General features: G+C 31.9%; 1 protein-coding gene across 1 annotated transcript in view; it reads left to right on the top strand.

The window, feature by feature from the left end:
• The first annotated feature begins 765 nt into the window (after positions 1–765).
• The window catches only part of LOC143057158 (nucleolar protein 4-like), a 63,861-nt gene continuing 38,294 nt past the window's right edge, over positions 766–26,332 (top strand). The window contains exons 1-3 of the mRNA XM_076230410.1: positions 766–1,282; positions 11,932–12,075; positions 23,707–23,991. Of these exons, the coding sequence (XP_076086525.1) occupies positions 998–1,282; positions 11,932–12,075; positions 23,707–23,991 (714 nt within the window). The 5' untranslated portion in view covers positions 766–997. The remainder of the gene's footprint in view (positions 1,283–11,931; positions 12,076–23,706; positions 23,992–26,332) is intronic.

Consider the following 26,332-nt stretch of genomic DNA (forward strand, 5'->3'; position numbering starts at 1 on the left):
GATCAATGTATATAAGATAAGGAGATGTAGTGTGATTGCATACACAAAAAAGGAGATGTGGTGTAATTGCAAACGAAAATAATTACTATCGTCAGACGTCCAGAGCCCAAATGTCGTAGAGGTGTGCCATTTTAATTTTTTTCAAAACATTGAAATACATTGAAATACATTAAGTTTACATCGTGTTGGTTTTGGTATTTTTTTTTACCATTTAGCATACGAATATCTTATTTAGTTTACCTTCAGACATCAGGATTTAAAAAAAAATGCTTTTTTGGGGGGTGTAGATACTAGTATAAAAAATGTATAGATATATGTTTTAATAAAAGTCTCTCATATTTTTTTTTTTAAATATGTTACCCTATGAATCCTATTATCTGTGGTGAGACTTTATATATACATTTATGAATAAATCATTGAATTTGAATCTGAATCATAATTAATTATTAATACTTATTCGTGTGGTATTATAAGTAAAGTATACATAAAATTACACAAGCTTCCACCTTTGTTCTAACTAACTTGTAACATTTCACCGGTTAATTTGATATAAAATCGATATTTAGCAATGACTGGGACATCGTTTTAATTATATAACAAATAAATATGTATATATACAACAACTACATATAGGATTAATTTTATGAGTAATTTAGGTACTTTAAAGATATTTATAAAATTGTCCAGTTTCGACTTAAAATCAATCGATTGAGAAAAAGGATATGCAGTTTTGTCACTGTTAATATGCTCTCTACAGACAGCGGAAATAATTAATGTATAACTCTTCATTTATGACATCCACAGAAGAAATATCATATTGGTTTTGATAATTAGGATTTTTTTTACCTATAACTGGTGATTGGACATGTGGATAAGTTATCCGTTATGTTTGTGACACTTTACTACTGGACGTGATTGCTCGATGTACGCAAGTCCCGCCTTACTAATAAAGACCTAAACGTGAATCTTCTGCCGTCCTGAAAGCTGTCGTCTGCAAATGGATAGTGACAGTTTATCTTACTCTCTGAAAGACGAAGGAAAGAGGGAAATGTATGAATCTTTTCACTACTGGGCCATCCAGAATTATGGGGACAGTGGAAAAACAAAAACAGTGACACATAAAAAGTACCAACGTATAACAGATATCCTGACTGGAGATGAGCCACCGACAGCTGGAAATTCTAAATTCAGATTTTGGGTTAAAGCAAAAGGATTCCGTTTAGGACCTGTAGACGGCAGTGATCCATCAAGAACTTGCTTATATGTTCCAACAAAACCTGTTGTAAGTAGTGAAACTTTCAAATTTTGAAAAATGATTTGTTGCTTAACTGAATTTTAATGATATATATATAATTTTTTTCCATGTATATGTTTCTGAAATATAACAAAATTAAAACTTAGATAGTTATTTAAAATTTAAATAATTATTTAGAAACGCATTATGATAGTTATATATTTATATACTTTAATCCGACCACGATATCCTGAAGCTTACATATATATGTACTCAGTCAGGTCTCGACCAACTGCACAAAATCTCTCAGACTTTTTACGTTGTTTTGAAGGAAACATCGATCTTGTATATATACAGGGCGACTATTTATTCAATACTAATGTTCGAAATTAGTTTGACGGTCGACCGGACAGTAGAATATTATGTGTGTCTCATTACTGGACACTTCTGAGCCTTATAATGGCAGACATCAATATGACTGTCACCACTGCTAGGATTTTTGCATCCCGGTGATGAGAAATTTTGTCCCATTTAATACCTAAAATTCTCTCGAGAGTTTAAAAAATCCATGACTCGAAATTAAGTTCACGCTAAGACACTCTTAACTATATTATCCATCAAACTAAAAACTGACTGTGATACCACTCTCTCATCAAACTCCACTTTATTGATCAAAAACAAGATATATTTTAATGGATGCTTTAAGGAAACTACTTTCTTTGAAAGAATAGAAAGACAATATTACAAAAATGAATGAATAGCTAAGTAAAATAGGCAGGTGTCTTGCATGGCTGCAAACTGTTATTGGAATGATCACACTGTCGTCTTTGTCCTTTCCAATGCCATATTTGTTGATATTTATATAAGTCACATTAACACATAAGTTTAACACCCCGTCCCATAACAATTATATATTAAAGTTCTTTTTTTGCAAACTGTCAAAGTAAATCGTTATATATCAAAAAAAAAACAACTGATAATAAAACTCTAAATATAAACTTTAAAATGAAAAAAAAATATTTTAAGATATATAAGCCAAAAAATCTTTTTGACTTGCACGCATTTGCTGTTTTATTTCGTCAGTCTTGTTAAGAATAATTCTTGGTCGTTTTGGTTTTATAGATTTTGTTACCTAGGAAACAGGTATATGTATCAGATAAGTAATTACAGTAGCTAACGATATATATTATAGCTATCACCTTTACGGACAGGTGCGCGGCCAGTCTAAGCTAATCGGAAACGCCTCGTGCTGATTCCTGGTTTCTGTAGGAGAAAAGATTACCTGCTACAGAACTCGGGCTAATTAGGCCCGCAGATTAATATTTGTAACAAAAGGAATTGTTAAGGCAGATATATAATTTTCATGTCGTCAAATATGGTTGGAAAAGTAAGAAAGGATATTGAAAGCGAATGAATCAATGGATAGCAAAAATGATTTGACAAAATAGTTCATTAATGAGAAACCAGGGGACAAAAGCAATGATTAATTAGAATAGATATAACGGGACAAGGAGTAAAAAGGAAGAAGCAGAAGAAAATATTAGTAATTATTTAGATTCATTTCAACTTGAGGGCTTGTATCGATGAGAAACTTCTGGTATTGTCACATCAGCTAAACAACGTGGTTACCTTGCCTTTATGTTTCCATGGAAACTTAATTTCTATCATCCGGTAAACTCAGATGGGACTTCAAAAATAAATCGGTTTCTATCACCAGGGATACTCATCTCACTTCCGTGGTTTATCTTATTTGTCCCGTCAAAACCGGAAAGAAGATGATAGTTAAACATCCGTCCTTTTTCCTGGTTATCTATCCCGTTGCAGTACAAATTCTCTTAACCTGAACTTTAAATAAACCACTTAAAATGAAAGAAAACCTCTATTACAAGGATGTTTTTTTAGAGAGATGAGAAAATAAAATAAATGTATCACAATTTTATATATGATTTCTTTGAAAAAAAAAACAGAAAAAAGCATATTCGTCAAAGTGTGAAGCTATTTTTAGTATGGTTTGTGGTTTTGCAGATTTTTTATTTTGTCACAAGTACGTCAATCTAAATTGCAAAAAAAAAAAAGAAAAATGAAATTAAAGAAAAATCTGATTGTATCAAATAAATCTTTCAAACTACTTGTATCTTAATTGCAAAGAAACAAATACGATTGAATCATATATTTGATAGTTGAAACTAATAACTACTTAAAGCAAAATTATAAACCATTCAAAAGGCAATGCTATAATTATTAAAGCACCGAGCTTTCGTATTTGGTGTTTCTATCATTTGTTTTTTTCTTTTAAATTTATGTTTTGAGGAGGGGTTGGGGACAAAACAAAATACGACTACAAAATAAACACTTTTTTTTAAATATTATACAGGAAGAAGATTTTTCAACTCAATGTTGTATTATTTTCTCTTAGTTTTCACTGGAATAAAACATGTTTTTTTTTTATTTTCCCTTCTAAACAAAGTATTTTGTTTCTTGAAATAACCACCCCCTTTAAAAAAAATTAGAAAAAAAGGTTGGTACCTTAGAGGGCCGGAAAAAAATGAAAGGAGGACTTTACATACCGATTTAAAAGGTATATAATAAAATATCTATTTGATATTTTCTCCCTTGAATTATATTTCTATGTAAAGATTATGACAAATAGATACATATATTTGATATGAGATGAGTGGGTTAATCAATGGAGTAGTAACCCAACACCACGAGAAACTATAAATATATATTTACTAATCTTTAGTAACGTCTTTTTTTTTATATTTTCATGCTTTTTGTTGCCAGTTAAAGAATAAGATAAAAACCCGTATAGGTAAACGTAAGATAAAACACGTATGGCTGCTTGCGGTTTTGTTATGTCTGTACACCGACATCGCAACATTAATAGTGTTTGCTTGACTGATATACAGACTGTATTTTTGTATCAAAAAAATATGCTTGCTGTTCAATTTTATTGAGAACGGAAATGGGGAATGTTTCAAAGAAACAACAACCCGACCAAAGAGCAAAAAACAGCCCAAGGCCAAAATGGGTCCTCAACACAACGAGAAAACCCAACTCTCGGTGGCGGGCTTCAACTGGCCCTAAACACAAATGTGTTCCAGTGTCTATATTAAAATTCGTGACGCTGTATCATGACCATCAAGTTAACTATACCTTCCTACAAATGTTAAAATGTTGATTTGACTCGACAGCAACTTTCTGAAGACATGAATGGGTGTCATTTTTTCATTAATTGATTGAAACATTATGTTTTGTATATTCAAATTGATATATATTTAACAATTAAAATAAATTATTTTTAAAAAATTCAAATGTGTGTAAAAACCTTTTTTGAAAAATTGTTAAAATTTTTTTTAAAGAAAGATAGTAAACTGACTTTCAGATAAAAATAGGATATTGATAATTTGTCTGTATAAAAAAAGAAAAGGAAATGTCCAACCTTCTAATTTCCCACACTAACTTCCCTCAGGATTTTAAACAAATATTTTTTGGCTTTGTTAATGTGTTTATACAGTTCGCCTACGTCGTTAAAAATATTTTCCCAGATCTTATGAACGACTAAAATGAGAAAGAATTTATCATTTTCATGTACATCATACTAAAACGTACTCCCGACAGAAGATAAAATCAGGATTGACAAAAAGAGTGACAATTTTTCTCTATTAAGTTTAAGCTTCGTTTTAATGACGTATTAACTACTGAAACTTTAAGAAAATTTGCCACAAAGGAATTAAGTTTCGTTTACGGGGCAATGTAGCCGCTTGTTCTCCGTTCCAATTTCCTTTAATTATTTTACAACAATTTTGATGCGTCCCAGGACACTGGAAACACAATCCGGATTCACCAATCGGAGAAGACGAGACCCAGGAGTGGTACATTGTAATTCTTTCCATCTCTTAATCCATTGCTTAAACCGATCGTTATGTCTGAACATAAAATCCTACATTACAAAACAAACATTAAGGTATCAAAACTGGGAAATATTAAAATTTCTACCATTTGTAATATTACGTTGTGATATTAATAATGGTCATGGAATGTTCATTACCAAATCACAAGGAGTTTTCATTTCTAATTTGTAGCTGAAAAATAAAAAATATCCCAAACGGGTAATACCAAAATTATGGTAGTCACTCTTGTTTTAAATTAATATTTAATAATTAGTATTTCATATGAATAGATTGCACATCATATTTCAAAAAGGAAACCAAGTGTCATGATTAGAATGACATACGAGAAGTGCTTTCTGTGAGCACTGAATTGTTGGTGGATTACTTCTGGTTATTTTCATTCTTTTGAGTTTCTTTTTTAATCTTCAAGGTTTTTCTGTCGTTCTTTTCGTCTGTTTAGTTTCGGAATATATTATTTGTATAACTTTCCCTCTCAAGTTTTACTGACTTACTAGATTATCACTGTCGTTTCTTCTATGGCCAAATATATAATGTACTAGAACACACCCGTGATATTGCGGGTCCGTGACTGAATTAAGGTATATAACTATGCGTCAGCCTTATTTCAGTGTTGGTATTGTCATCTGATAAAGTCATGCTTATTATAAGGTACACAGTTTCTCTGCTTTCAAAATCTTTCTGTTTGAACTCGTCGACCTGGAACTTATCAATTATTTGTAACATTAGTTATTTGGAAAACAAAAGGTCCTGGAATGGAGTATTTTTTAATCAACAGCATTGTAAATAAAGTTGAATTCTTTTATTCGCTGTTTTACGTCATGCCCGGTAACAAATGGAAAGCTGTATACCTATACACCTTATTTTAAGTCCAGATTTTAAGTATTTGTATGTTATCGTAGAAAGTCTTACTGATTAAAATACTACAATAGAGAACAATTTGACAATGATTGAATTTAGTAGTGTCAACTCCGTGATTATGACCCGTGTATATAGCAAAATCCTAATTACAAAAGGGTTTGGAGTGGTGTAATTTTTAATCTACACCATTTTCCTATATTAGTTATATATAAAGTTGAATTCTTTGATTTATCGTTTTTACCCGATAACGGCTGACAAATTGGACCTCGTTATTTTAGTATTATAGATGTTGTAAATTGGTAACCTGTTAACCATCGGACAGGACGAATATCGAATACTTATTCAAATATTTAACCATGGCTGTCTTCTCGAGAACAGACATTTCAAGCTCTAGTCTTTTTTTTTCTATTTTGGTTCAATTATATGTTTCGGAGTTTAGTGTTGCGTTCATTTCACTGAGGTATAGTATACAAAAGTGTTAAGGGACTAGCTGAAGCCCGCCTCTGGATTCGGGGTTTTCTCGCTGCTTTAAAGACCCATTTATCCCTCCCTATGTGGTTACCATGGCTCCTTGTAGTGTTAAGAACAGAACTAATATTTTTTTCTGACATTCAATACCAATAAAATTTGTTGTTTTTTTTTGTCTAAGAATAAGAATTTTTCTGATTTGAAATTTTTTGTCATTTCAAAATTCTCCGTTCCTGAGCTCGTGTTCTGCGGTATTACTATCCCTGGTATGTTAGGGACCGGTCAAAATTTATCTACACATAGGACCGGTCCAAAGTGCAGTAGGACAGATACTTTTTTCCGGAATCGCTTTTGTTGGGACATCACTTTTTTCACAGATAATATCCATAGGACACAAGTTTTTTTTCAAACGATTACTTTTAAATAATTTTTAATACATTTATAACAAAACTTAAAATAACAAGTATAATATACAATATGTAAAGATAAAAATTATTATATAAAAATTCAGATAGGCATCTTTAATTTTTTTTATAACTTTTTCAAATCAACTTGGATTTTCATCAAACTCTGCAGCTATCTTAGATATATATCAAGCTTACTGAATCCCATTTCATTTAGTTTTTTGTTGTATTGCTGTAAAATTTAAGAATTAAAGTAATCTTGGTAAAAAAAGCTAAGATTTGCAATTCGGACAAAATAGAGATAGTACACTTTAATTTTTTTAATAACTTTTTCAAATCAACTTGGATTTTCATCAAACTATGCAGCTATCTTAGATATATATTAAGCTTACTAAATCCCAGGTCATTTTGTTTTTTGTTGTTTTGCTGTAAAATTTAAGAATTAAAGTAATCTTGGTTTAAAAAAGCTAGGATTTGCAATTCGTTCAAAATAGAGATAGTACACTTTAATTCTTTTTATAACTTTTTCAAATCAACTTTGATTTTCATCAAACTATGCAGCTATCTTAGATATATATCAAGCTTACTAAATCCCATTTCATTTAGTTTTTTGTTGTATTGTTATAAAATTTAAGAATTAAAGTAATCTTGGTAAAAAAAAGCTAGGATTTGCAATTCGGACAAAATAGAGATAGTACACTTTAATTTTTTTAATAACTTTTTCAAATCAACTTGGATTTTCATCAAACTATGCAGCTATCTTAGATATATATTAAGCTTACTAAGTCCCAGGTCATTTTGTTTTTTGTTGTATTGCTGTCAAATTCAAGAATTAAATTAATCTAGGTCAAAAAAGCTAGAATTTGCAGTTCGAACAAAATAGAGATAGTACACTTTAATTTTTTTTATAACTTTTTAAATTCAACTCAAACTATGCAGCTATCTTAGATATATATCAAGCTTACTGAATCCAATGTCATTTAGTTTTTTGTTGTTTTGCTGTAAAATTTAATTTCACTTATATGGTGAAGTGCAACAAACATACATCATGTACATCATGTACATTATATCATCCAACAAAGTAGCAAAAATTCGGGGGTCACATCAGGTACATTTTCTGTAAGTGGGAAAATGTTAAAGCAATTATTACCATTCCTAATAAAAAACACATTCCAAGGCAACCTATGGGTCTTCAGGTTAAAATATATATAGAGTTCAACCAAATGCTATTGAGTTTCATGTTTCTCCTGGAGCTTGTTTTTATAATTAATATTTAAAGGTATTGATAAAATTCTATATAAGATACATGCAGCTTCATTAATTTTTCAGTTTAACAAACACCTATTTGTGGTTTGATTGCATTATGCAATGTCTTTGTTTTTTTCAATGCTATATTCATAGTATAATTTATGATAATGCCATGCCTGTAATTGTTTGTGAATCAACAAAATAAAACATGAAACTGTTGCTTTTTTTTTTTCAGTCAGAAAGCGATAGGGTTGTAACTTTTATTAAATGTTTTTATTTTTTGCACCGGTCCTATGTGACGATAAATTTTGACCGGTCCCTTATATTGCTCTACATTCATTGCGACAGTCTCTATCATTTAAACTGCAATCTCCAATTTAAGAAAATCCACACACATCCTTTCATCGTAAAACAATATGTAATCTGGGTTCAAGATATCTACAAGTTTTTTTCTAAACGTCTTTTTAACCTTCAGTCTTAATTTTGCATCATTACAGAATTTATTGTACAAAGCAATAAAGTTACATTAAAAAAATACATGAAATTGACTTCATAAATGTTAAAATTGGACTGGATCATTTTATACTAGTAAAACACATGCCAGGTTTTAATAAGATTTGTCGAAAACACAATTTATATTATTTCCATGGGATACGTGGGCATTTCTGGTAATTTTAGACTTATTACAAAGACATTTATTATTTCACCATAGCGACGAATTGAATTAAAGAAAATTATAGGAATGAAAGAAGAGAAGTACTAAAAAGAGAAGAAACATTAGATATAAAGAAAAATAACTATGAATGCTATAACTGCAGCATATATGTTTGCTAAAGTGTAAATGTTTTTTGGTATATATAATAAAACTTCTTTTTAACCTCTAACATTTCACTGAGTTTGAGACGACAGCATAATATACAGTAAACCTTACTTTGGATATAATGTCACATCCACCAGCAGCGACAATTTGAAAAGGGACCGTGCGTTAAAAAAAAAATCCCGACGGCATATTTTTTCTGCCCCGCTCGTCGTATAGGACCCGCGGAATCCCGCTAAAACATCTTCCACGGCTCTTCGATGAAAAATTCTCCCTCGTAAAAAGATTTTTCCGCTGGTATATTTTTCCTCCAATGCCGGTCGAAAGACCAGCAGCCGCACTATATAATTCTAAAAAATATGTTACAAATTAGTAAATTTATTTGCCTTCAAATATAAAAAGAAACTCCACACTAATAGTTAAAAGAATAATTATGCTGAAATGTCATTTGCAATGTACTTTGACGTATAATGGTTAACTTGTACAAATTGTGACTTTGATGGAGAGTTGTCTCATCGGCGCTCATACCACACCTTCTTACATCTATTATAAAGCTATAATTGTGTTTTTCCTTTCTTTCGTTTTTGCTGTTTTTTTAATTTCTAATTGTTTTGTAGTTTTGGTGTTCTTCGAAATTAATAAACTTATTTTAAAATGTGTGTTCCGCACTACGCCTTCTAAGCTTCTCAGCGGTTAATTCAGGGTAACTTTGAGTGCGTATGTAGCACCTTTGAAAATTTCTTCTCGCCACGTTCGGAGATATCATCATTTTGGACATATACGTCACCTTTCATCGGAGCCTGGATCCGCCCGTGGCATTACTGTGTGCATTTACATTTGAAATATGCAATCTCATATATTTTCTACTGATTGCAATGTTTCGTTATTTATTCTATGAATTGCAAAGTCGCAATTAAATGGCCAAGTCGCAATTAAATGGCCAATCTTAACTGAAGAGTCATCACACTTTAAAGAATTCTTTTGAAACAGCAATTGTTAAAATTACACTTTTAAAGAATAAAATAACGAATGTAAAAAAGAAAGCTTAAATCAAAGCAGAATGGTTTGTATTAAATTCCATAGAACGTAATATTTGCAAATAGGTAAAACCTTTGACAAACACCTCAATAAGACGCTGTCATCAACAATTTTAGGACGGTAATTTGATACTGATGTTTTCTGCAAAATTATATTTTCTAATAAAAATCATCTTCTAAAGGGATGATTGAGTTAGTTAGAAATCTTTGTTCTCTAATACGAGTGTATTTTAATTTGTCCGTCCGAGATCAATAAGAGCCTCTTTTTATCTGACTTCAGGTTCCTTCAAACAGAGCTGGTTATTACTAAACTATTAGTCGTGGTAATAATGCTCCGTGGGATCGTATCGGGTAGCAGGTGATCGGAATCCGGGATCCAAATGAGTTTCAGCGCAAAACAATGACTTTGGGACATGAAACAAAACTGGCTATTGATATACGATGCGTAGGCTCATTTATTTGAGATTAAAAACAATAATATTTACAAAACAGACAGTCGTCTTAACAGGCTTGTCAATTTGTCTTTACCTGGAGCTAAAATCCAGAAGGGACACTCAATAGCTATTATTTCACTGTTTATAAATCATCCTACTATATCGCTATAGAATATTATAAAAGGCCACATCTAGTAATATAACTATTAGAGTGTAAGAAGGTATGATTTATATCAAAAGAATTGAAGTACTTTTAACTTGTTTTCAGTTATCAAGATTTCGCATTCGTTGTAATTGCATGATATAGTATTGTTTGTATCATTTTGGGTTTTTTCATTTTTTTAACACATATGATTTGAGGTTTTTTTTCTAGTTAAAATTAATGTTATGTGTTTTGAAAGCATGATTTTGTCCTTTCACTGATAAAAGAATTCGGGATGAGTACCCATAGTAAAGTTTATCCCATAGTAAAGTTTTAATGATGGTGCGCATGTCTCAAGTCAGGAGTGGGTTTTTCGTCATCTGTTTTTATATTTTGTGCGTTGTTATTGTATACTTAACTTGTCTTCACTCTCAGTGATTTAGAGGTAATGTTTACAACGTGGGTGCTTGTCCATTGTTGAAGGTCACATTGTTCATATTTTGGTGACCAACATATAAGTTGTTGTTTTAATTTACTGTTGTACATGCATCACATTACATTGTTGCCACTAGGAGTTTATTACAACTAAACATTTCTTATATATAAACGGCGAGGAGATCATCTAGAATTCAAATCTTGTTTATTGTTGTACACTATGTTGGTAAAAATGGTTTAAAATATTGTTTTCTTGTTTTTTTTTCATCATATAATAAGCGTCATTTACTTTTAGGATTTTATTTAAAAGTTAATATAATTTATTTTTACATTTCATGAATGTTTTTTTGTTGTGGTAAGATAGAAAAGGGAATTCAGCATTATGAGAGTATGGAAGCGTAAGTTTTTGAATATGGTAATCATTCAATTTTCCGGTAAAAATGACATAATCTTTTTCACTTAGAAATCTGATTTTCAGTGGTTGTCGTCTGTTTATGTGGGTCATAAGTGTTTCTCGTTTCTCGTTTTTATACAGATTAGACCGTTGGTTTTCCCGTTTAAATGGTTTAACACTACTTTTTTGGGGGCCCTTGCTGTTCGGTGTGAGCATATGCTCTGTGTTATAGACCGTAAATTGACCGAAAATGGTTTACTTTTATAAATTGTAACTTTGATGGAGAGTTGTCTCATTGGCACTCATACCACATCTTCCTATATCTATTATCTACGATTCAAAAGACAGTTGTGATGTCTGGCCTGTCTTTAAATATCAGCGAACGGACTCTTTGTAGGAGTCTTTACATGATGTTTTGACCAATTTAAAGTCTTCACCTTTTATCTTGAAAAACACAATAGAAGTTAAACAGCAAAAAGGACTACCAGTACAAGGTTATATTTCAAGTTAACCATAGTTCTTATTTTGTATATGATTATTTTTCAGACCGATTCTAACAGTAATGATACTAGTAAGGAGTATAAAAGGGTGGCCATTGTGGAGGATTTCTTCGACATCATATATGGAGTACACGTGGAGATGGATGGGCGAGGAGGAAAACACGCAGGACAAAAAAGAACATACCGAGCAGTAAGTCAGAAATATTAGAAATTCAGTCACTACAGAGCATGCGCTGAATTTAACGATCAGACTTGTAACCGCACCAGTTATTTGGTTTGTCGAGACTCCAGCTGATAATATGAAGTGCATACGGTGCATTGATAGAGTGAAATGGTACTTTCGGGATATTTTATAAAAAAAATAAAATAATTTCAATAGGCTTTATATTTCATGCTCTTAAAATTAAAAAAAAAATTGTATGTGTCTGTCTGTAAGAATATCTACCAGGCTCAAGCTAGCAGCCACTCGCTAGCAGCCACTTCGCTAGCAGCCAGTTTTCAAATATGTCTATAAACCCAAAAGTTGCAAAAGATTCAAACGTACTTTAAATGTTTTTATCAATCATATAATCACAAAATAATCTGTTTTTAGTTTTTTTGCTAGCTTGAGCCTGGTGAATATCTCTAGAACGTTTCTATAGTTTTCGAAACAAGAAAAAGCAACCTATAAACTTGTTAATGTTTGCCTGTTTGGTGTCTTGATTTTTTTCAAGCTAACTCTGCTCGAGTTCTTTTTTATTATATTGCCAGAAATATCTTTTATAATCAATATCTTTATAATAAACCTATTTCAAAGCAATTTTAAACCCAAAGCTTATTCAGTGCAATTATTCTCAGCGGAATCATCTCATATACAGCAAAAAAAAAAAAAAAATAAATAAACGAGTTCACCGGATTGAGAGCTTGATAAAACGGTTGACGAGTGTCGATAACTTAATACATACTTTTTTGTAAGAAAAAGAAATAAATATATTTTGATATTGATATTAATTGTTTAAATACTTTATTAATATTTGTCAGTAGGACACAAAACCAGTGTAAATAGAGTGTACCGATTGATAACTAACCGCGGAACTTAGAAGTTCTATTGTTTTCTCCTTAAATCTTTTACATTCTATGTAGGAAGATATATTATTGTTAATAACTTACAATTTCTAATGAGTTCTTTGCTTTGATTATTCTTGCAAACGAAGAAAATTAATATTTTTTCTAGATTTGATAGGTTTTAACCTGAATATTGATCTATAGAGGTCAACACACATGTTGTTTTTTTTTTTGCGGTGAAGAAGACTTTCATTAAAACTGATTATTTTCCACATGATTTCCGAGCACTCCGACCTGTATACTACGCAAGCTTTTTTCCGGATAATCCAGTCGTTACGGTAATAGACAAGAGTAATCAGTTTTGTATTTAAAAAAGTGTTATAAAAAAATCGTGGTTCATAAAGCATAGGAACTAAAGTAAACTGAATGTCAGCATTATTGAAAAATTCATAGAATTTAAATGTCAAAAAAAGGAATATTTCTAGCCACTTACACATTTTTTTATTATCAATTAATGTTTTGTGAATTAGAAATGATAAAAAAAAAAAAACAATTTCAAGGTCGAAAAGCCCGTTCTATGTAAAAGACAATTAATGTTTCTATGCCAACAATTTTTACACATCCATGAGAAAAATGTGTCCATGTTATTTGACTGGTGGTATAATTTCACAAAATATAACTATTCTGTATCAGCGTTTTAAAATCAGAATGACAGATATTAAATTTGATTCCAGCTTAGGATCTATAGAGTTTATAGAATATGTTACAATTACACCAAGAATCTCTGAACGGCTTCTGTCGACCCGCTAATTAACTTTCCGGCTTTGGGCACCTGCATGTGTGTCACTACCATTAGCAGAAAGTGTTACGATATTTAGAATATACCCTAGGTGGTAATTTCATTGCTAATCATCTACAGACATGTTCAAATTTGGTCAAATTAAACCCTGAGTATCGAACGACATGCCGCTGTCAACGAATTATTAAACTTTTACGTTTAATATATCTCATATCAGACAGTCGCAGGTTTTATTGTAAAGTCATTCCGATTCACACTTGACATAAATACGTGTAAATAAATACTGTGTTTGAAGAATGACATAATGGACACGTATTGGCTATCTGCAAGAGAAACATAAAAATTTTACTCGGCAGAAGCGTACATCTGAGAGAAGCCTGAAAAAAACAATTATCTTGATATAAACCATTTTCATTGATTTTTAAAAACCGAAGACTTTGTTTGTATGTTCAAAAAAGTTATGTATTGTCTATTAGTATTTACATATAATCAATTACATCACTGTATTGTCATATCTGGTAAAGTACAACTAGTAATGTACTTTATTAACAACTAATGAAGTACTACATTGATAACTAGTTAAGTACTACATTTATAACTAGTTAAGTACTACATTTATAACTAGTTAAGTACTACATTTATAACTAGTTAAGTACTATATTTATAACTAGTTAAGTACTACATTTATAACTATAAAGTACTACATTTATAACTAGTTAAGTACTACATTTATAACTAGTTAAGTACTATAATGATAACTAGTAAAGAACTATATATTGATAACTAGTAAAGCACTATATCAACAACTAATAAAGTATGATATTGACAACTAGAAAAGTACTGTATTGACAACTAATGAAGTACTACATTGATAACTAGTTAAGTACTATAAGATAAAATAAGATAAGATAAGAATTTTATTAATTTAATCAAGAACCCATAAAGGGCATCATTTTACAACAATATTATGCACAATATGATTGGAAAAAACCCTAAACAGAAACCTAATACCATACTATAATATTATGAACAGGATCATAGCCTAACACAACATGTGTCTTACATAACTATTATATCAAATCTCATAATAATAAAACTATTTTATATATTTTGTTTACATCTGGATCTTTAATAATGTAACTTCCTAGGCACATGAGAGTTGGTAAATGCTCATTTGTGAACAGCCACAAATATTTTTTATCCTTAGGTAGTTCAACAATATTAATAACTAGTTAAAGGCCAGGGCTGACCTAGATAGAAATCCGGTTGGAGAGCAATTATTAAAAAAATTAAAAATTAAAATGTATATATCCGCCCAGCTATCAATCAAAGAATATTTCAAATGAAAAGTACCTCTGCTTCATGATTTGTTTTAGGAATATAACAAAATAGAATTAGTTAATAATTTTTATTTTTCGTGCAACAGATAACATAGTTCAGTTCTAGGTTCTGTGACAATTTTTTTTCTAAAAATCACTCTTTGAACAATGTTATTCTAAAAAATATGTCCCTGATATGAATGTGGCAAAGAAATTTGAATTTACCACTATTTCGTTCATTGGCTGCTATTTATACTCTTTCCCTGGCCTTTAAGTACTGTATTAATAACTGGTTAAGTACTATATTAATAACTAGTAATGTACTTTATTGACAACTAGGAAAGCTCTGTTTAAACAACTTTTGAAGTACTACATTGATAACTAGTAATTTACTATATTGACAACTAGAAAAGTACTGTATCAATAGACAACTAGTTAAGAACCTATTGACAACTAGTTTTAAAAGTACTATAATGACAAATGGTAAAGTCCTTTATTGACAACTAGTAAAATTTTATATTGACAGACTAAAATTTACGACAAAACACGATTTTTCGTTTCCTATTGTTAATTTTCCAGTTTTAGATAGTGATGTTCCTTTGGAACCATCTTACGGTGTTTACAGCATGTTCGCTATGCCCTTGTCTGTTGTGACGTTTTTGATTTTAACGAAAGTCATCTATGTATAACTGGTAAATTATTAAACCAGGGATATCGTTACCATAAATTAATTAAAACCTGTACTAAATTTTTCCATAAATATAAAGATTTGGTTTTGAAGTTTGGTTGTACCTGTAAAAAACTTGTTTCAAACGGGATAGCACATCCTCATTTTTACGGAAATGTTGTTAACCGTGCCCGGAAATTTAGAAATGATCCTTGTAAACTTATCGCTCCTTTAAATAAAATTATTCTATAAGGTTACCAATTCAACACTGTAATAAGATCATTGAATATTGTTTTATTGGTATAAATATTGATTTTGTTATCCTTAAAAGCAAACTAAATATTACCAGTATGTTATATACATATACACATTCATGGATCTACAAGCTGTCGATACCTGTATCTTATTGGCATTGCACAAGGTCATGTTTTTCTCTGACCGTTTATGACGTCTTTACACTAAATCAATTGGATGCTGGATGTGTACGGGTTGATAATTTTGTCTTAGATGCATGATTTTTTTATTAGTTGTTAGTGGCTTTCAACTAGCTGTCAGATAACTGCGAGTACTCTTAGATCTGTTCCTAGTGTCTTTTTGTTGTTGGGATGTACAAGTACCCGGCCACGTCCACTTGTATTTTTGTTCATCTGATGAGTTAAGCCTTTTTCAACTGATTTTCATAGTTCGTTCTTATGTTGTACCGTTATACCACTGTCCCAGGTTAGGGGGCGGGTTGGGATCCCACAACATGTTTAATCCCGCCACATTATGTATGTATGTGCCTGTCCTAATTCAGGAGCCTGTCATTCAGTGGTTGTCGTTTGTTTATGTGTTTCATATTTGTTTTTCGTTCATTTTTTGTACCTTAATAAGGCCGTTTGTTTTCTCGTTTGAATTGTTTTGCATTGTCATTTCGGGGCCTTTTATAGCTGACTATGCGGTATTGGCTTTGCTCATTATTGAAGGCCGTTCAGGGCGGAGAAAGTTTAACGGTTTAGGAAAAAACTACTGAAAATGACGACTGTTCCATTTACATGGTTCCATAACACATTTATCAAAATATGACTTTTCAACAAAAAAAAAAGGGCAAACGAGAAAATTGAATAAGACGGATGATACAGGATTTCTTTTAATGCTCTTAACTCGTTAAAATGGATTTTCACATTCTTGAAATCAAATTTCTAGAAAACATTTCAAAACGCAGTGCTTTTGGTTACGACTGACAGTTACAGTAACGCATAAAAGAGGTAAGTACGACTGATTGTTTCATGACAGTTTAACACAAATGACAAGTGATTGCTTACTTTGACAGTTAATGCAGAACTTAGGACAGTCGCGATGGACTGTTACTGATAACGTAATAGCAGGTGACAACTGACAATGAATTAAAATAACAGGTTATGACCGACTGTGACAGTTAAAACGTATATGCAATGACGACTAACTGTGACGGTTAACACGTTGACAGTGGCGACTGAATGTGACGGTTAACACGTTAGCATATGACCAGACTTGTGACAGTAAACACATATCAAGTAGACCACAGATTGTGGCAGTTAACACATATTTAAGATGACGGTTGACTGTGACAGTTAAAACATGTGACAGTTAACGCATGAGACAGTGATAAATGGCTGTGATATGTAACACACATGTGACTGGTGAAGACTGACTATTTTATCTTTTGTTAACCTTTTTTAATAGTGTGAGATAGTTAATATATTCTTCAGTATCGCCTTGCAAGATTTATTATACTTTTAACAATGTATATGTATATACTTGTGTATACGTGGTTCAAGTGGATGTTTTGTTTTTTTTTGAAAAATCCTGCTTTTGCATGCCGCATGGATTTAAAATATCAAAAGTCTCGTGTTCTAATTAGTAATAAACTTGTTTATATTTAGAAATATTGAAGATTTAAAATTATGATCAATACTAGTAGATGATATTTTTTTTATAATAATATCAGATAATGTTCGTTAGATATATTTTTTTGTAAAAATTTTGTTTTGCCCCTGCAACATTCGACAGACTGTGCACTCAAATTATATGAGAAATTTTGCTTACAAACTTTCTAACTGGATAGTTTCCTGAAGATCGATTAAAAACCTTCCAGGACATTTACAGAGAAGCCCATGAAATTCACGGCGGAAGCCTTTAGTCAAGAGATATTCATAATCAATAGATGTTAGAATGCTTGTAAATTTAGCCGAAAGTGAGATTTGAAGCTTTAGAATGACTCTAGAAAATTAAATCCATCAAACAACACAGGCCATTATTTCGGAATCTTTTTCAAGGACAATATTACAGAATGTTTTTCTTCAGTACGTTGTGTTTATCGGCCGCTTTCTATGTCTTTCAACAATTCTAAAATCGTAAATGTTATTAAGAGTTCTTATATTCCAAGTACAAATATATTTTTATCAAAGAATAAACCACAAATATGAACGGTGTAAGAGGCATCAGAGATTATCAAACTATTAGATGACAGTCATTAACTTAACGAAGAAGAATGTATGTTAAATAAAAAAAGTATTACAAATATATCAAAAATCATTCGTCAGATGTCCATTAGATATTAGTCCATCAGAATTTTTATTTTTGACCTTTTTCTCTCACATATTTGATGTAGGCCTTTTTTCCTGCATCGCAAATTGGCAACATTTTTTATATCTTATTATCTATATTAAATTATGGACCAATACTTTACCAGAAACGCGATTTGTCTACAAGATAAATTTAAAAAGATTCTAGTGTTAGTAAAATATGTTTTTGGTTAAGGCCCAGTTTCAGGGACGAACATGACCAACATTACCGGGAAACAATCGAACAAAACAGAATGACTTATCTTTTTCTCAATATTTCATGGTTTTTTTTACTCGTTTAATTCATATTTTATCCCATTTATTAACAGCAGTAAAACGATTTTATTTTTTGGTCATATCAAGAACTTTCCTTCTTAAATCTATTTTTGATTATGACAAGCACACTTCGTCTCAGGTGACCACGGATAAGTTCAATTTGCCAAAGCCAAAATGCCCTTTGCCTTTCCTGAAGTTCAGTCCTAAATTTTATTGGGGTTAATGTTAATTTTACTTTCTGTGTATTTTCTTTTAATGTTTTATCTATTGTAAAGAAATTGTTTGTTTCCATTATCCTGAAAGCAAAGTTTGTTTTCTTATAGACTTTCATTTGCTGCCATGTGTTAAGACTATTTGATAATAGTTAATTGGGACTATTCATAATTGTTCATAAAATTAGTTTATGTCTTAATAAAAGCGTTAGACAAGAAATGATACTATTCCGCTACTGCAAGGACAAGACATTGGTATCTGCGTTTGGCATTCTCAAAGATATAATGCTGTGAATTAGTTATTTTTTCAACTTAAAATTAAAAACATAACTTGGGAGTGTATTGAAGTTTGGAGTGCTTTACTTATACTTATATCCAATATATTGAGTAAAATGAATATGTTTCAGCCGCTTAGTCAAAAGTAAAACTGTTTTTCGAATTAAGGTGTAAAATCGATGTTAAACTAAACTATGTCATGTGAATCCTTCAATTCCATCAAGTTTGAATGTTTACTTTGTAGAATAATTATTTCAATAAGGTAAAGTGATATTTTTTGTCGTCGTTGTCCCGTTCATTATTCCCTCTGAAGAATGTTTAGAACGTTAACAGAATACTAATCACTTGTTTTATTCTTGATCGCTGTTTATTTCATTGAGTTTATGTGAAGTTTGTCCGTAAGACGCTAGGAATACTCTATTGAATTATTTCGGCTCGTTTTACAAACATTTCAGAATTCTCTCTTGATTAGATTTCTGCGACAACGAGGAACATTTTACATTGCGGAGATGGGACAAATCCTTTATATTGAGTAGGACACAAACTGTTAATAGGAAATAGCAGAGGATTAACCGTTATTTATTAAAGAAATTTGGAGAGACTAAACAAGTTAAGAATAGGTTTTAATCGGTTGAATGACTGATCGTTTTAATTTGAAATTTAAAAGTATCATCAGTTCTAGTGTATAAATTTCTGTCCCATCACTAGGCAACCGTCGTCTGTCAACTTGTTGAATAAGTTATCAAAACCGATACTGAGCGGGTGAATATCAAACTGCATCCAAGCTTATTTCACTAATGTCCGCCGATTGTAAACATGAACTGGTCTGTATCGTTTCTGTTGGAATATCTGTCACTGACGGTATCGTCCACTTAGGAACAATGTCTTTCACATTGACATGCTTTAAATTATATATGATTACCATATCATAAAACTATTAATGTAATAAAGCTATGATTGTAACTCCTTTAGGCAAAGTTTGCGTTAGACCTAAATTTTATTTTAGCCCATTTGGTTGTCTTTCTCTCAAATGTTTTAAATGCCTTGCTGTTTTAGACCATTTGGTTGTCTTTCTCTCCAATGTTTTAAATACCTTGCTGTTCTAGCCCATTTGGTTGTCTTTCTCTCCAATGTTTTAAATACCTTGCTGTTCTAGACCATTTGGTTGTCTTTCTCTCCAATGTTTTAAATGCCTTGCTGTTTTAGACCATTTGGTTGTCTTTCTCTCCAATGTTTTAAATGCCTTGCTGTTTTAGCCCATTTGGTTGTCTTTCTCTCCAATGTTTTAAATACCTTGCTGTTTTAGACCATTTGGTTGTCTTTCTCTCCAATGTTTTAAATACCTTGCTGTTTTAGACCATTTGGTTGTCTTTCTCTCCAATGTTTTAAATACCTTGCTGTTTTAGACCATTTGGTAGTCTTTCTCTCCAATGTTTTAAATACCTTGCTGTTCTAGCCCATTTGGTTGTCTTTCTCTCCAATGTTTTAAATACCTTGCTGTTCTAGACCATTTGGTTGTCTTTCTCTCCAATGTTTTAAATGCCTTGCTGTTTTAGACCATTTGGTTGTCTTTCTCTCCAATGTTTTAAATGCCTTGCTGTTTTAGCCCATTTGGTTGTCTTTCTCTCCAATGTTTTAAATACCTTGCTGTTTTAGACCATTTGGTTGTCTTTCTCTCAAATGTTTTAAATGCCTTGCTGTTTTAGCCCATTTGGTTGTCTTTCTCTCCAATGTTTTAAATACTTTGCTGTTTTAGACCATTTGGTTGTCTTTCTCTCCAATGTTTTAAATACCTTCCTGTTTTAGACCATTTGGTTGTCTTTCTCTCCAATGTTTTAAATACCTTGCTGTTTTAGACCATTTGGTTGTCTTTCTCTCCAATGTTTTAAATACCTTGCTGTTCCAAGCTTTGAACTCGATCGAGTATACCTGATGAAATTTATTCAGAAAAGCAGTTTTCAGAAAATTTGATATGTGTAGTTATTTCTTTCATTTTGAAATCTTATCCTAAAATGTAACACTTGCCAACCATAGCCAAATGAAGTGTGTTGGTTATATAGTCAACAGAGCCATTTCATTTAGCGTTTAAATGGTCATTGCCGTGACCATATCTGCTAGATCTTCCCCTTTTGTCTTGTGTTAGATTGAAACTATGAGCCGTTTACATGAAGGGACCCCATTGAAAACAAGCTTTAGAGCTTTCATGGGTTATCTCTGATAAAATATCCGCAATTTTGCACTCATAAAATGCCCATATATTTTACCATATATGTGTTAGTATTGTCTTTTGGTATCGTATATATTGTGTATTGTAATTACTAATATGCATGCTTGATATTTATTTGAATAAAATATTATCATTATTATTGTTATGAATGTCTAGATGTTCGACGATAGATTTTTCTTAAACTTCTGTAAAAGACTTTGGGTCAATGCACTTTCAATTTTCAATATAAAAACTGGGGGTCACGGACCTTGGTTTTTTAATTGAACGTGCAGTTATTTTATATGGGTTTTATTGGGGAAACTTACACTTTTCCTAATTGAAGAAATATTAAACTTTGTTCAATATTTTTATAAATGATATCACTAAAGGCTTGGAAGATGACAACTCAAGTCCATTGGAGCTTATAAATAGTAAACTAGACTCCCTCCTGTTGGCTGATGATCTGTTTTTACTCTCAGAATCTAAGGAGGGTCTCCAAAATAGTCTAAATAAAATTTCCATGTTTTGTGAAAACTGGCAGCTTTCTCTAAACATAAATAAAACAAAAAGTATGGTATTTTCAACGACAAAGCAAAAGCCTGAAACACCTATACTTGTATATAAAAACAAAAAAATAGAGAATGTTTTAGAATATCCTTACTTAGGTCTTCTGATTAAATCAAATGGTAATCTCAGTCATAGTACAGCTGAATTAACAAAAAAGGCAAAACAGTTTTTGTTTTCTATTAAACATAATTATACTAATTCTCTTGGCAGCCTTCCTATCAGAGTGTCAAATATCTTGAGATCTACTGATCACGCTAAGACAGATTTTAATAAACTGCAGCACTGGGTGCAAATGGCAGATCTTTGGGTGTGTCTTTCTAATTTATGCTCATTTTTTTGAATACTCGGGCCGATTTAAAGCTTAAAATATTGTATAAACTCCTGTCTATTGTTGTACTTTAGTTGTCTCTTGGTTACTTTTGTCGTCGGGTTGCTGTTTCATTGACGCCTATCCAAAAACCCTTTCATGATACCCCATGCATTCAATTTACCACACCAAGACATGGTCCAGAGAAGAGAGAATCTTTGTAATCTGTGGGGAATGGTTTTGGAAATGGCAAAAAAACTGGCTGAGGGCGGTATACTTAAATGACTTTTAGGATTAAAGATCGGAGAAAAATGATGGTCAGTGCATATAGAAATAAGAAGATGTGGTATGAGTGCCAATGAGACAACTCTCGATCCAAGTCATAGATTGTAAAAGCAAACCATTATAGGTCAAAGTTATATGTCAAAGTACGGTCTTCAGCACGGATCCTCGGCTCACACCGAACAGCAAGCTATAAAGCGCCTCAAAATGACGTGTAACACCATTCGAACGGGAAAACCAACGGTCTAATCTATATAAAAACGCTTGACTTGAAGTTATTATAAAGGTAACTGATACTGACGTAGAATTTACGTCATGTATACAGACAGCATTTGGGAGTAAGAGTAAGCACTTATCGGCTCGGAATAAGATTAATGTGTCCGTGTACGGTAAAGTGTACGTGTACTGTCATGTGTCTTCCTGTAGATTACATTGTTAACAAGCATGTTATTCAACGTGTCTGTCTTTAAAGTACAAATTATGGTTCACATTCATATCTAATTAAACTGATTTCGTCCCGATACGAATGAAATATTCACCACTGGACGTTTATCACCAATCCCATCATCGCCGTGCTTTCAACAACTATATATTCGATTTATTTCACTCAAACTAATATCCTTGTTATATATAGGAGTTTTACTATGTACAGAAACTTTTAATTCTTTAAATTCAGTCCACCAATACAAGTACTGAAGTTTTGATACTTATATTTATTTATTCCATGAGAGGTGAACGCATACTGTAATTAACAAAATACCTTCTTTAATCAAGATAGTTTTTTTTAGAATATCTATGCAGTTGGCAAACATAATGAAAGGAGGACAACTCCATCTTCGCTATTCTATAAGTAGTGAGGTGTTTATGTCCCATTTATTTCAATATCCAATACATTTATATAGCAATGTTAATAACAAATATTAAACACTATGAAATAAGAATGAGCAAATCTTGAAAGATCGTTAATTGGGTGTCTGAACATAATTATTTTCATTTGTCTGAAATTAAACTTAAAAACGGAACAGATAACATAAAAAAATATTGTTTTTTTATCAGATCAATGCTATAATACTTTCCCGAATGAAAGAAAAAAAATATATTACAAATGAATGTAGTAGATCTGTTAAAAAAGAAGCATACCTTACCTTTATACATGGAGCATACCGAAAAGTATTTAAAGAGTTGCAATGGTTCGGATCAAGCTGAAAATGTACAAGATTGTTGTTTTTAATCAGTAATCGGGTCGACCCAAAGTGTTTTATTCATTCTTTTTTATTTCAGATTGCTGAGAAATATGCCTTTTTACCTCGAGAGGCTGTCACACGGTTTCTTATGTCATGTTCTGACTGCCAAAAGAGGATGCACTTATCTTCTGCCGACAGTACAAACAACGAATCTGTAAATAGCAGTTTTGTAATTCCCCAGTCACAATATAGCTTCAGGACTACAGAGCATGACAATGAGGCACAGAGTGTACCCATTGTAGACTTCAACATGCCAATTACTCAAACTTACCTCAATCACCTAAAGTACAGAAACCTCCACACAGAAGTTTACAGCGACGAGGTAAGAGTTTATTTTTTGTTTTCATTGTCCGATATTGTTATCCTTGCTTTAAAAAAATCCAATAGGGAACATACTTTACATTATTGTACTACAATAATGATATTGTTATGGCAATCCGACGGAGGTGTACTGATTGATATCATAGTATAGGAACAAGGTTATTCATCAGTCGGAATTGGCTTGCATATTACCTTTCACTTGTTGTCTGTGTATTTTTGTTCTTGACAGATATGATGAGACAAACTCTTTCCAGCTGATTCTTTGTCCGTTGAACTCTTTCCAGCTGGTTCTTTGTCTGTTGAAGCTCACTAACATGATAATTAAATCTTAGATGCATGATTTTTTTTATTAGTTGTTAGTGGCTTTGCACTAGCTGACAGTTAACTGGAATTACTCTCAGATCTGTACTTAGTGTCTTTTTGTTGTTGGGATGTACAAGTACCCGGCCACGTCCACTTGTATGTTTGTCCATCTGTTGAGGTTGGGACCCCGCTAACATGTTTAACCCCGTCACAGTATGTATGTATGTGTCTGTCCGAAGTTAGGAGACTGTAATTCAGTGGTTGTCGTTTGTTTATGTGTTACATATTTGTTTTTCGTTTTTTGTTGTTGTACATAAATAAGGCCGATAGTTTTCTCATTTGAATTGTTTTACATTGTCATTTCGGGGCCTTTTATAGCTGACTATGCGGTATGAGTTTTGCTCATTGTTGAAGGCCGTACGGTGACCTATAGTTGTTAATTTCAGTGTCATTTTGGTCTCTTGTGGAGAGTTGTCTCATTGGCAATCATACAACATCTTCTTCTTTTTTTTTATATATTAACCCCACTATGATGTGACTGTCCACATTTTGTGATTTCGTGGCCTTTTATACAAAAATAAAGGATATGTTGTATTATTGTCAAAGTGGATGTAAGCAATGTAAGCTTACTGTAGTTTAGCTCATTGTTGAATCCCGTATCGTGTTAACATTCTTTGGTCTTTTCGCGTTTGATTATAGATATTACATCTTCATATTTTAATATTTCTTACACGAAAAGTTCACATAGATTTTTTTTTCTCAAATGTGAGCATTTCAGAAACTTGGATTATCTTAAAGGAACAAATAAGGAACACCAGTAAGGTTTTTTCTTGTATGAATTTCTGTGTCATTTGGTCTTTTGTGGAGAGTTGTTTCGTACCACATCTTCTTTTTTACATTCAAAATTAAAAAAAAACATTTTTTTTTATTGATTGATTGATTGATTGATTGTCTAATTGTTGGTTTTTTAACGCCACTTTTAAACGCCACATTTATGTTATTTTGTGGCAGTCAGTTTTTATAGGTGAAGGAAGACGAAGTGCCCGGAGAAAACCACCGACCTTCGTTAATAAAACTGACAATCCTAGTCAATTAAGATTAAAGAGTCGAGAGCACCCGCATGAGCAGGTTTACCGTGGCTAGTGATTACAGAAGTAGAACAACTTAGACCCCTTGGCCAACGAGCCCCCCCCCCTCCCCCACCCCAAATCAGATATTTTTTTTGAAAAATTAGCTATATTTCTGTCAGAAAATGTTTAAGCAGAGATTAGGATATACTTAAATGAGATAACAACCTGAAAATAAGTTAATACAAGAAAAGAGTGTCATGATGATTACTGTTGAACCATACATACGTCAGTACTATTAAGATAAGATTTAGATTTCAGCCCAAAAGGTATGACTACAGTTTATGAAGGATGTTGAAGCTTTCGTACAATTTAAACATGTAGGACTTTGACCCAAGATATAAAATAACAATCCACTCATTTTTTTTCTAAATTTTCTTGCAGTTTATCTAAAGGATACTGTTGGATAAAACCATTAACACACCTCCCTACCCTTGAAGTTTAATTCTTGCTCCCTGAAGAAACTAAAAAGAGACCTGACAGGAAATGTTTTTGTTTTTCACCAAAAAGCACACGTGGGTAAAATGTAAATGAGAAAGAAACCAAATGTCAACATACAGAAGGTGGCGTAAAGCCTTCAACAATAGACAGGTGTCTTTACAATATGCCAAGCTGTAAATCGTCCCAAGTCAATAAAAGTTGTGAATACAAACAATCCAATTATACAATAACGAAACCCTCCCCCAATGACTTAACAAAGGTAATACTGAATCGGTCAATATGATGGTTATATAAACATGTTTGAACTAAAATCTGACAGCTATTTATGGGCGTATCGCATTTGTCATTTTTTTTTTTTATAAAAGCTGTTCGAATGTTCGAAATTTCAACCGAAACTTAAAATAATAATTTTTATTCGACATGTACCCCAGTCCTTGCAGGTTAGTTAGCGCATCGAAAAACCATGAAAGT

This window comes from Mytilus galloprovincialis, chromosome 1 (genome assembly GCF_965363235.1).
Source record: "Mytilus galloprovincialis chromosome 1, xbMytGall1.hap1.1, whole genome shotgun sequence".
Taxonomy (NCBI): domain Eukaryota; kingdom Metazoa; phylum Mollusca; class Bivalvia; order Mytilida; family Mytilidae; genus Mytilus; species Mytilus galloprovincialis.